The sequence below is a fragment of the Falco rusticolus genome, chromosome 5 (assembly GCF_015220075.1).
Source record: "Falco rusticolus isolate bFalRus1 chromosome 5, bFalRus1.pri, whole genome shotgun sequence".
NCBI lineage: Eukaryota > Metazoa > Chordata > Aves > Falconiformes > Falconidae > Falco > Falco rusticolus.
The window spans coordinates 18,554,403-18,567,736 of NC_051191.1; the positions used below are offsets into that span (position 1 = coordinate 18,554,403).

The 13,334-nt window shown below is 37.1% G+C and overlaps 1 protein-coding gene across 1 annotated transcript in view; it reads right to left on the minus strand.

The window, feature by feature from the left end:
• Positions 1 to 13,334, minus strand: part of SEMA3C (semaphorin 3C) — a 120,296-nt gene that overhangs the window by 48,392 nt on the left and 58,570 nt on the right. Inside the window, exons 3-4 of the mRNA XM_037390194.1 lie at positions 4,465 to 4,625; positions 1,990 to 2,052 (exon numbers count right to left, since the gene is read on the minus strand). Coding sequence (XP_037246091.1) covers positions 1,990 to 2,052; positions 4,465 to 4,625 — 224 coding nt within the window. The remainder of the gene's footprint in view (positions 1 to 1,989; positions 2,053 to 4,464; positions 4,626 to 13,334) is intronic.

Sequence of the window (13,334 nt, forward strand, 5' to 3'; positions counted from 1 at the left end):
CCAGAGTCCAGTATTTAGTAGTGTCGTGGAGGTTTTTTTTTCTCATGGATCACATAGTTTGCATGCTACTTTCTTCTTAGGATATCATTTAGGTTTTTCCTATTTTTGCCCTAGAATAGTGTCATCATATGTTGGAGGCATGACTAAGACTAATGAACTTTTGTATTTCAATGTAAAGAAAACCAGTCTATCACAAGTTCATGATGCAGTTGACATAGTATCTAGGGTCAACATTAATCACCATTAACAAAGTTTTATGTTTTATTTTCACATTTAGTGCAACTTAACAGGCCATGAGATGTAGGATTTGCTGAACACTGTCATAACCAGAACAATGTAAAGATGTATAGAAAAATAGGATATTCAACAGGAAAAACACTTGTTTTTCCCTACCATAGACATCAGAAAAGAAAGCAGATAAACAGCCACACCAACCATAATAGTTATTCATAAAAAATCATTTTGTTACTCTACATCAATATAGTGAATTAGGTTCCATAGTTTTGAAAAAGCAGTATTATAGCAACACTCCAGTAGGCCAGCCTTCTGATTTCCTTACATTCATCAGCATTTGCAATAGATTTTTAAAATAAAGCCCACACATATTTTTCTTACAAAATGGACTCAGGTGAATTATTGAAACACTGCAGTTACATGCAAATGACATTGCATCTTAGTTTGCAATACAAAGTATGTAGCTAAAATAAACAGAAATATTAGGCATGATATAGAGGTCTTTGAAATAAATACCAGTTTTTATACTAAATTCAGTGGATTTTTGCATTAATTCTATTGTTTCTGAAATTAGAAGCTATATTTACATACACATGCTTACATCCTTCAATCAACTCATTATTTATGATCTTAGATATATGCTGAGGAGTATGTTCCAAAAAGGATTCTATCTAATGTGAAGGCTTCCAATTTCCACATTTTTTTTCTAGGATAAAAATATAATCAAAATTTCTTTTTTTTTGTTGTAAATTTAGTAGTGGAAATCTGCAATTTTCTAGCTTAGATTAGATTCTGAAGTCCAATATTAAAATATCCGTTGGAAAACAGCTATATCTAAGGATCCAAAAAGAAAACCAGGATAAAGATCTTCAGGTGCTGCTGAACTGGTAAAAAGTCAAAAAGTAACTGAACAGAACTGAAATGTGAGATTCTGCTTTTTGTTTTACAACTTAGCTGTCCTCTGTTAATAAAATCTAGGCACACACCGACTGCAAGTTCAAACTACTTTAGGAAGATAACCATAGTAATGGACAACTCTGCCAAAGACAGGATCTGCTGTACTGTACCACTCACTGGGTCTTTCAAAATACCTCCTTTCTACCTATTATCTATAAAGAGTGTATAGGAAAATTACGATCTGATTTAGGTCCTTTGGAAGGTGTCTGCATTTAGATGGGAGAATAATTCAGCGGTGGTGCAAAATGACTCAACCTAACCTCTCCATGGACTGTGTTTCCCATAATTCCAGAGATCACCTTTACCTCTTTCTAGGAAAGCATGCTAGTTTCCAGATACTCATTTGGGCACTGTTTTGTGGAATTAATGGAAAGAGGTGTTTGTGGTGTTTCTGAGACAGCGGTCTTCAGGCTGCAGGCAGTGAGGTCTGTTCCTGGGGTGAGCAGCCAGCCAGAGCACTTGTCCACCCAGCACAACAGCTCAGCAGGCGGTTCAGCATCATCCCCAGGACATACCTGGAAAAGTACTATTACATAGTTTGACTATTAAGAAGAAAAAAAGGCAAGGCACTGGACAATTCACATCTTTCTTCATCTGGCAAAGTCTGAAGGTACATTCTGTTTACACACCCTGGGTTTTTTTTTTTTATAATTTCACTTTATCATTTAGCCTGTGGAGCATTTCAAAAGCAAAACAAACACTTCTTTCATGTTTTGGCGGCACTTAAGGTGCTCTTACTTTATGGCTAAGTATGTATTCTGTGTATGCGTGTGCATGTGCATGTGGATTATAACTTACTGTAGGATCTTTGCCAGCCATTTTGCACTCTTCAACCTTGTTTGCTGATGCTGGCCAGAAAATCTGCAAGGAAAGAAGTATCTTTTAAGTAACATACTTATCACGTAATTTAAGCAAAACATTTCACTGACTAACTTACACTAACAAGTTAATATTTTGATATCTCTTACACCTTGATTGTAAGAAAAAAAAGAAAACCAACCCTCTGTCTTAGCATGCAGTAAACAAAATAAAGGCCCAGGTCTTTGGCTGATATAAAGTAAGTTTATTAAATATTTTTAAGATAAGATAATTTATTTAGACTTCCTTCTTCTAAATAAGAGAGATTTTTCATTGTTATTGCCTAAATTACTGTATTTCTTTACTTTTTTACTTTCACTGATTTTCTAAAAACTATTCAAACTAGAAACCAGAAGACTGAAATACTGCAAGAAGGGTTCTTGTAACAATTTTTTAGTTTTAGCAGCAAAGGTTTGGATATTTTATGTGAAAACCTGCTTAAAATCTTAAGTTTTCAGGCTGATTTCTTTCAGACAGTTTTCTGACACACACCCCAATGTCTGGATGTTTACCTGATCTATACTCAAACTCCAAAGCTTCTGAGCTTCTTCCATTATTTACTTTGATTTTGAAATAGAAAAGACATTTAGAAATCTTTACCTGGATATTTAGTAGGTGACAGAGCCTGAGAACATTTAGCATCAAGACAACATAAATAATAACATTAAAAGATTTCTCTCTGTGTGTGTACATATATATACACATATACATGCAGAGAGTTGTAGGTACGTATGCATATGTATATAGGGTTTCTATACAGGTGTAAGATTAGCAAAGTGAATCTGTTATAAAAAGGAAATAAATGAAAGAACATGGGGAATTGCAGAGATTAATTCCGAGCCCAATACTGGGTGATCACATTCACTGCCAAAACTTTTTGTGGTTTCGCTTTTTGTGGATTTTTTTAATTCTTGTTTTTCCAGGTCTAAATAGGCCGTTGAAATGTCGCACAGCTCCATACCGCAGGATTTATTTCCTGTGACAGAGGCCTGCCTTCCTCACCGAACTCTGCGCCGAGCTGCCTGCGAGCTGCTGGGGAAGGCCGGAGCATGCCGGGTAGGGCACAGCAGCTCTCAGACACGGGTGGCTGGGCCACTAGTGAGATGGCAATTAGCCAAAAAGGTCACACAAGCTATTTAAGATCCGAGAAGGCGGCCCTGTTTCAGAGGAAGATCTCTGCACCATTAGGAGGAGGAAGGATGCGTTCACGCTGTCATATGAGAGGCGTTTAATTTAAACCTGTAAGTTAGAGCTAGCCTCCCCAGACTCCCTGTACAATCAATTCAGGTAGACAGGCATATCCAGAGGGGTGATTCAGAGCAAAGCCTAATTTAACTGTGCTTAATCACCCTCTGGCGGGGTGCCTCACTCTCTCCTGACACATTAAAAGCCTTGCCTCTTAAGGAAGGCATTTAACTTTGCTGCTGCAGGCTGGATATCTCTGCCCCTCAGCGCTTCTGAGGTACAGACAGTAACAAAGCCCATAGATTAAAGGATCAGATGAATTTGATAGAACGAGGCTGGCCTCCGTGGTACACTTTAAGGTAATGTTGTAGCCATGATAATCTAAAGATAGGCAAGGCAAAGTCTGTAGGGAGGTAGTATCTTAACGGGCAGGCTTCTGGGCACACAAGTACTTCTGCAGGCCACCTATTTAAAAAGCCGAGAAGCTGGATTTGAACTGGCTCGGGAGACAGGAGACAGATCTGTGAATGTGGTTTAAAAAATTGATAATTTGTGCATTTTAATATACAGGCTGCCTACTACAGTTTGGGGAGGTGGTACACAGAGAGTCCTTAGAAAATGGCATCTTGGTAAGTGAGAGAGGCAGCCAGGAAAGAAGTGGTGTCAAGAGGGAGATGTGGGTCACAGTGTACAAAAAAACCCCAAAAGAGGGTGTCTCAGCTCCCCAGCTGAAGGGCGAGGGCTGACACAGGCATAACAAAGGATTGGAAAATAGTTCAGCAATTAGGCTTCAGAGTAAAAACCAAAAATAAATATAGTGGAAGATTAAAGGCAACTCTGTCCCTGTTGGCTTTTTCCCTATAGCTTGAAAATGACAGCATGTATATTCTCCCTTACAGGCTTCTTTAAAAAGCACATCTCTGAATGATCTTTAATCTTGTAGAGAAGCAAAACCCATCAACTCATACAAATTTTCCTTATGAGGCCAAGCCATGCTGAATCTTGCTTCAAAACAATGAAACAGGTCAGTTTTTAAACAGTGTTTTGAGAAGCAGCCATACTAATAGCTTGGTCATCTGGCATTACACATAAATCAAGGATGAACAACTCAGTAAGGTGTGGGCCTGGACTTCTGCTAGCTGTAAAATAATGAAATACACATTTTCTGTCTTAAACAGAAAGGCATGTAGTAATGCAACTTTGGATCTTCATAATAAATCTTGGACTTACGCTGAGAGGGTCCTGGCTTATATTATTGATATTCAAAGACAGAATATGATCTTTGCTGCCCACATAGATCCGATCCTGATCTTCATCCATTAATAATATCCTGTAATCCAGAGGACTGTGGGATATTCTGTGATGTTCAGAGGTCTTCGTTTCTTGCAGCTCTGAAATAATAGAGACAACAAATTAGTAAAGCAGTTCAGTTGCCTTTCTGGCTTCAAAACTGCATTTCTTTCTAAAAATAGGCATCTTTCAACACAAGTGAGGTCAATAAGAAAAGAAAAACCCTCATCAGACAGTTGGTAATAATGCAATCATTGAGTTAAAACAAATTTTCCATTCCCAGTTTGAATGCAATTCTTTTGTACATTAAGTAGCTAGTCATATCTCATAAAAATCAGGCATTGCTGTTATTACTCTAATTAATTCTTATTTTAATGGTTATGATTATTTACAGCTTTGGCTTTTAAGGAAGGTCATATATTAAATTAATCAATATGTTCAATATAATTTGAAGTTTATGGCAGAGAAAACCCACAAGATCAATGAAAACTACATAAGAATAGTTTACTTTAATTTCCTAACAGAAGGCTTCACTGTTTTTTTATCTTTTTCAAGGTCAATTTTTTTTTTTTTTACTTCTTCATCACCATGTATATTTAAAAGAAAAAAAAAACATGTGTTCCATCAATCCTAAATCATAGAATCACAGAATGGACCGGGTTGGAAGGGACCTTGATGATAATCTAGTTCCAACCATCTTCCATGGGCAGTGTGTCCATCTATTCAGTTGGTTATGGGACTTGGACCAAACTATCAGAACTATAGGATTAGCTCCATTTTTCCACATAAAGCTTTCTCCAATGAAGTGAAGCAAAAAACATCCTTCGATCTCAGTAGTGCAGGAAAAGGCCTGTTGCAGGAATAGCACAAACATCTACAACAGAAGCATTACTTGCTGCCCTTGAGAAAGCTCAGCCTTTCTGTCTTTGCTTGGCCAATATGTTTTGGCCACCACTCAGATTATTTTTCTTTTCTGTACTAACAGAATGGGTATTTCTCAAGACCTGAGAATAGGAAAATAAAACTTTAATAACAAATAATTAATTATTAATTAATATTGAAAATAATAATTATTAATAATAAATTATTCAAATATCTAACATATTGTGTTCCCTGTGACTCTAAAAGTGTGGCAAATACACAGTACATACAAAAATGAAGCCCTGCTATAATGTTTATTCATAAATCTAAGAACTGAGTACACACACCTTTTGTAAACTGTTTGTCCGAGACAGTATGGTTTACCACTTGCTAAAAGCACAGTTTTTGCTAAAAGCAAAGGTTTTGCTCATTAGTTCCCTATAGAAAACAGTAGATGGTCTTATACAAAGTTAGTCATCTAAGCCTTTTAGATGACTAGATTAATGTGAGCTAACGATATTTTGGAAAACAAAATTAAAAAAAAAAAAATTATCTGAGTATGTGCTCTGTTAGAAAAACAAAAAGTGTGTCTAAAGCGTGCACTTTCTGTAAAACACATATTTAGCTGAAGCATAGTTTTTTCTTCAAAAATTACTTGGAGAGTAATTTTTGAGAGGCTATAGACAACATACATGCAAAGGCTGCAGTCTTGGGATTTATACCTGTCTACTAGAGATCTAATGATTGAGAGAACACTTCTCAGAATATAATTTGCATTAATAAATATGATATGTAACTCCACTTAATTTTTATCATGATTGTTAAATAGTTTCATAGGAAGATGAAAAATATCTTCTGTTACCGCAAGATGATGTTTTGATTCACTTAAACGTGTGACACCTTTCAGGGGCTAAGGGTTGCCTACATGCATTTATTTATTTATGGCAATATGAGAAAGATAACCAATAATATTTCTATTTCATATGTCCCTCAACAAAAGACAAACATACAATCAAGATTTATAGTCTGTGCCTAAAAGCTTAAACTGAAACTGTGCTCATTAAATATATATATGAAAATTGTCCACACCACTTTCAGAAGTCTTTCTTCAGTGCTTGAAAAATCAATTGTTTTACTTTATTTAAAAAATCCTTCCTGTAAGCTTTTAGCTAGGATTTTCAAAACACCTGGGAGACTCACCATCATAGTGCCATTAAAATGCAGCCTCTTTGCCCGCTCTGAAATTCTTAGACTGACCTTTCGTAACAAGCCTGAGAAGCTAGCGCTCATCCCTTTTCCTGGTGACCTTATTAACATTACTGTAATATTTGGCAGCTGTAAGGTGAAAATGAACCTTCTCATAACCCTATATGTGATATACTCGGAAAGCACAGACAACCTGGGACAGACAGCAGTTTCCCACACAACACTGGGTGAATGTGAGTATTCAGTACAGTAAATATAGTGCCCCTCCTTATTGCCTCAGTCACCGACAACAATTGGTAATAAATAAACCATGATTGCCATAAAAGATAATCAAGATCATGAGGATTGTTTTTAATCAAGAGGCAAAAATAGCAACAGATATTTGATTTTCACAACTTGCATTTATTAAAATCCATTATTTTCCTGGATTTTTAGCCTCTTTGAAATGGTATTATTCTTTCTAAGGTACCTGAAGGGTATCTGTCTCCATCAAGCTGCTGCTGAGGAGAATACCTTATGACATGTTACTAGACTATGGAAACTCAACACCATTCGTAAGAGGAAGGAAAGCCCTGAAACAAATACTCTCATACAGATTTATTAGTTTTATTTCTTTCAGTGCTGAACCTTTGTGTTTATTAGCCTCTTAGGGCTACACAAGCAACTACAGAGGGAATTTTAAAATGATAAAATTTTCTTTTAACACAATTTACCACACAATCACCCAAGAAAATCTGATTTTTTAAAGATTTACTATCTGGGTGTTGTCACTTGGAAAAAGCAGTGGCTGGAACGATGCTTTAAGGTCTTCCACGTTCCTTTTCACCTCCAAAAGTTTTTGTACAAAAATGTAAACGTTCACTGGCCTTCAAAGCAAATTCTATTCCATACTTTGGGAATTTAACCATTCAAGCCAGTAAACCCTGTATGGAGAATGAAGCTATGGACAGCTCTCTCTGAATATTAAGGATTTTATTTGACAATAAAACAAAAGATTATAATATATTCCATATGCAAATAACCGTCACCCTTAGTGATAGAAGAATAAACTATATTCACCCTTTTTTCATCAGTCATTGAATTTAGTTTTGTTTTTTCTCAATGATAAGGCTAATACTGACTTGATTCTTAGTGTTAGAAATCTTACAGGTCAGGTTATATAGCTCTTGTCCTTTTTAATGAAAAACAAAGCATTCTGTGAACTCTCTCACCAGAACTACTACTACTATTATTATTATTATTATTATTATTATTATTGAACTGCACATTTTAGAGATCCCAGTGACTGGGATTTTTTCCCATACACAGTGCATAGCTTACTGATAATTAGACAGTTTAACACCTACCCTTTAATTATCCTTTTAATCCACCACAAAAAAAGTTAATGCAAGAATTATTTTTAAAAAAGATGTGTTCTCACAGGAGAAACAACAAAATATTTCTGCAATGCCTGTTATTAACACCAAAAAAGCCTTTGCAACACTCAAAACCCATTGGGTTGGCCAAAACAAAACAACTTACAGCTATCAGAGACTGGAAATCCAGGAAGGTGGAGATATCTCACACAGGCTCTTACACCCAAATGGTCTAACCTGCATGAGGGTATATGAGCTAGATCCGCTCATCAGGTAGTCCTCTGAATGCCTTATTTAATTACTCAACATCAACCTTTCATCACTCCTTAATTCAAATTCACTGGTGTCACAATGCTGAAAACGCAAACTGACTTTCCTAACGTAAGGAATGTAATAAATCCTAATATGTAAGATAAGATGCTAACAGAAGCAACTTCCTTGGTAGACATACTAATAATATGGATGTTTGATGTATATGTTACTGAAACTAATACAATTTTTAGAAGGACCTTCCCAAAACATGATTATTTCCTATTTGAAGACCCCCATAACTAATTGTTACTGAAAGTTCGCTATAATCAAGAAATATCTTGACCTTGCAGAGTCTGGTAAGCTACAGCCATGGTATGCAAGCATCTCCAGCCCAAGCTCAAAGCACTGAGTTTATCCACTGATAGGTTGTGGATAAACGATGATATGTCAGAGCGCATGCAGTCATTGTGGCACTGTACCCTCCTGGGCTTCCAGCCTAGCAGGGCTTCTTAAAGGAAATCTAGGATGCTCTGTCAAGCTTTTAATTTAGGATCCCCTGTGGTAAAGTAGAAGAAATACTATGTTTTCCTCCTCTTTCCTGCTGGCATAAGGATTCAGTCTCAGAAGGTTGTTTATGGGGAAGTTCAGAGCAGAAGCAGAGATTTGGGGTATGTGCCTCAAAAAAAGCAGAGAGTAAAGCATAACAGCCCAGTTTCACACGCTGCACCACAGTGAAGGGGAAAACATAGCTTTCCAGAAAGATGGGTTACATCTCCCCAGGGAACCTGCTGAAATTGGCATGGATTTTATGTAGCCTTAGTGATCTGGAAGTCAGCAGTACAATGTTGTTTTATTTTATTCCCTCATGGGGCATGGAGTGCACAAACAACAGGCCTTGTGTACACCTAGCAATAGGCTTGACAGCGTTAGCTTCTGGTTAAGGAGGCTGTGAGACTCTCTTAAGCCTCATTAAGCCTTCAGTTTGTGCCAACAAATACGCCAGCCCATGCCAAATGTAAAACTGCAGTGTAAAATCTCACCTTTTAGGAACTGGAATGAAATCAATTTTCTATTTTCCCTCTCACTCCCCGAAATAAATAGTTAAATAAAATGATGGTTTTGCTTAAAGCATCAAATGGAAATGGCACCCTTTTACTTAGAGGTAACTTGTGATCAGGTGAAAAAGTAATCTGCACATATAAAGTTAGAGAGAGACTGTACCTAACATTGCTACTGTTACAAGGAATGGTTATACATTTTAAAAATGTAAGTGGAATCAGACCTATCTGCAAAGTTACAAAAAATAATTTTTAAAAAAATCCTTCAGCCAGAAAAAAAGCTTTGTTTTATTTCAGTTTAAATATTTTCCTTTTAACTTTGCACTGACTAACCTCTCTACTATGTACCTTATTAGTAGAAATTATTTGAAAAGATTTAGTTAAAAGGTATCAGGTTTCATAGGAAACTAATAATTTTGACTGTTGTTTTTGTGGCCTTATTTCTGATCTTTTAGTGTAAAGAAATGGAAGAAATAAATGTAATATTTTTATAGTTTACATAGTACCTGTGGAAAAAGTATGCATATCGCTTTTCAACTCTGTAAGCCCACAATGTGACTACTTGTTTAATTTTATGTATGGCAAGAGAACTAATTAAGTCTGAATATATCCTTTCAAAACTTCAGAACGAGTCACCTTTGCACTGTCGATATTCCTTTTCTTTGAAGAAATCTGTATTGATTCCTTCTACTTAACGGGGTAAGATAAGAGAGCTGTTAAAGCATTTTGCCACTGCTCGTGCAGCGTTCAAACTAAACACCAAGCCTCAGCCAGCTCTCAAGTGATGCTGATTATAAATGGGTATGTGGTCATTTGGCCATAAGCAGCCAGATGTGCTACTAGTCAGTCCCTTGTGTGCCTTAACCACATGGGGCCCAAAAAGCTCAGGTGGACCTTTTGACCTTTTCTTTATCTCTTTAGCTCTTCTTCATGCATGAGAAGTCTGCACTTTTTTTAATGCTGTTACAATGAAATTTGGCTTTTTCTAGAAGGAGTTAATAGGCTTATAAGGACGGGAAATCACAGATGTGCGCACTTGCTAGCTTCTGAATCTATCTGAAAGGGGTTTAATGGCATTGTTATAAAAAAAAAGTGTGAAAGGAGAAAATAGATTTACAAGTGCTCATAAAATCACAGGCTAACTAATTAACAAGATCACTTGGAGGATAGGGAGGAAGGGAGTTTAGATAGATAGTACAGGCTGAAACAGGAGCCCTCTTTGCCCAGAGCTAAAATGTATAATTCGGTAGAAGGAAACTTAACTGCTGTTTGGAATGACAGTAAACAACATGGATATGTCAACAATATCTAAATATGATCTGGTTTAAATATACGCCTTGAATACTTGTTGGTATATTTGCTAAATGAGTTGAAAATGGAATTTAAGCATCACTGGATTGAGATTGTGCAGTCTTTTATAAATAGAAATAATAGCACCAAGGTGAAGTCTTTGGAGAATCAGGCCCAGAGGTAGCTCTAGCATGTTTGAAGAACAATTTGTCTCCTTGAGCAGCTCAACACACACATTAGGAGCAGTAAAACACTCAATAGCTCTTTGTGAAGGGGACCATGTGTTGATAGGAAAAGACATACCAGTTAACAGTTGACCTTATGCAGAGCGTTCACATATGTCAGTAGATGAGTCCTCATTTTACAAGACACACAGAACCCCTAAAATCCTGGTAACTCGTAGACATTAAAAAGATCACAATGGAGTATTAACTGGCTTTTGATCTTGGGGCTTTTTAAAAGTTGTACTGAAAGGGGAATCACTCATGACAGAGTGTTGTTTTATTAAAAATATCAAAAAGTATCAGAGAATTTTTCATCTTTGATTTGCAACTTTGAAGAATGAGGGAGGGGCAGACCCACTAAGGTGTGGGCAGCTGCCAGGTTTGTGCAGAAGGAATGTGTTTTCCAAGCAAAGGCAAACACACGAAAGTCACTTACTTGTGTCTGGCAAAACGTATTAACATGGGCCCATGGCACATTCATCAACCCAACATACACCTCAAGGTTAAGTGCATTTTTATTGAAGCTTTACATTATGAAGAACAGACACTATTAAAATGCTGATGGTTTTTTTTTTTTTTTACTCACACAGCTATTGTCATGATGAAATCATACCACATTCCACAATAGAAGCCCCACTCCAAAACAGAGGAAAAATATGTCAACTTTTTCCAAGCTGCAGTTGCATAGCTATTCCAACTCTTGCCAAATAGTCCAGTATTGAGATTCCTTCATTGAGATTCATGCAGGACCACCCACACCCTCCGCTCAGCCAGTCTCACTAGGCTGTAGACAGTTCTAGGCATAATTTTCAGATTATTCCTCCACTTAACTCGCTGTAAACCTGCAGTAACTTTTCTGAAGTCTGTATAGGTATTTCAATAAAAACATGGAAAAGCAGGCTTCTTATTTTTTAATAAGTAGTGTGCAATTTTAATTTACTGGTCATCAACTTTATCCCTTTATGTAATCGAAATTTGTGGGGTTTATTTCAGATGTCACAAATACTGCTACTCTACAGAACTTTCCAGAAGATATTTGCTTTTTCAAATACTACCGTGTTCATTTCTGCTTATTATTATCCTGTCCAGGCTTTGCTCTCATTTTTGGTCCCGAAACCAAAGGACAACTTTGGCAAGCATGGAGACACGTAAAGACAGGCCAGCTGGGTTTAAGATTACTGCAGCTGAGTTAGCCACATCAGATGGAAGTCAGTCTTCTCCATGTCTTGTCTATAAAGAGCTTGTGTGTAACAGCTCTGTGTTGTGCAAACTGCTCTCCAAGAGCTGTAAACTGTGCTTCCAAGCCTGTACAGTTACAGAGTTTAGCCTTTTGTTTCTTTCCAAGAGACATGGGAGAGGGTCCTCGCCACATCGCCTAAGGCTGCACAAGCTCAACCCGTCTCACCCACTAGCCTGGGTGCACACAGTGGCTTTGACATTGGCACTCAGGATGGTTTTGTTTTCCAGATGTAGGAGTGCGAAGCTTTTGGTTGCCAAGTATGACATTATTTTTGAGATGGAGCAAGAAAAAAACCACACCCGTGAAGTCAGACAAATTCCACATTATTTTACTTCTTCTGGGACCAGTATATCTTTTCATTGTAATCTCTCATTTTCTCTCGCACTCTCTTTTCTAGTGGACCAGCAATCATGTCACTGGAGGAATGGCTGTGCTTTCTCCCAAGATGCTCAGTCACACAGAGAAATGTTCCAAGTAGCTATCAGACTAACTGGCCAGCTGAAGTCCTGACTGTATGCAGACACCAAAATTCTTTGATCCAAATTTAAAGAAAGATATGAGAATTGGAAGAAAGTGATTTATTGTAATTGTCTGTCTGAAAAACTAAGTAAATCTGAAGCTAGTGCTATTCTCCAAGTCAGAACGGGGCAATAACATGAGACTTGTGAGCTGTTCTCCCAATTCATTCATCTTCATCCCATTTACCACAGATTGACCTCTGGGAGAAGAATGAGGTCTGAGTGGACTTTTCATTACTTTTGCATCTCATTCAGGCTGTTATTTTTGTGATAAAAGCAAACTTTTTTAAGCTTATGTTTGAGTATCTGACTATTTACTTTCCACAAACGCATGGCAGATGGTATCAGGGGGGCATTTCTGAATATTGGGGAGGGAGAGAGAAGAGCAGGGAGAGTGTAAGTAAGGTTGAATTAAAGGTAGGTTGCTTTACTGCTAGAATTGTCTTTTTTTGCAAGTTTACCCTTCTGTTTCAGTGTATAGTGTATTTTGTACTTTTACTGAGGTAGCCTGTAGACTGTGAAGACGTAATTTGCCCTTTGCAAAACTGAAAGAGGCAGCTACTCCCCAAATGTGTAGTTTTGAGGTGTTAATGCATTTTCATTGATGTACTGACAACCCTACCTCTGAATTGTAGTGCAGGACTATCAAATGTTGAAAAATAATTAACACATTAAATAATGGCAGTATAATAGTAGTCTCTTAACTCCTCTTCTGACTGAAAAGGCTCCTCACATCAACTCACATGCGCAGTCTTTCTTTTTCTCTCCAAACATACTGTCACTAAGCTGCAGAATTACTCTTGTTG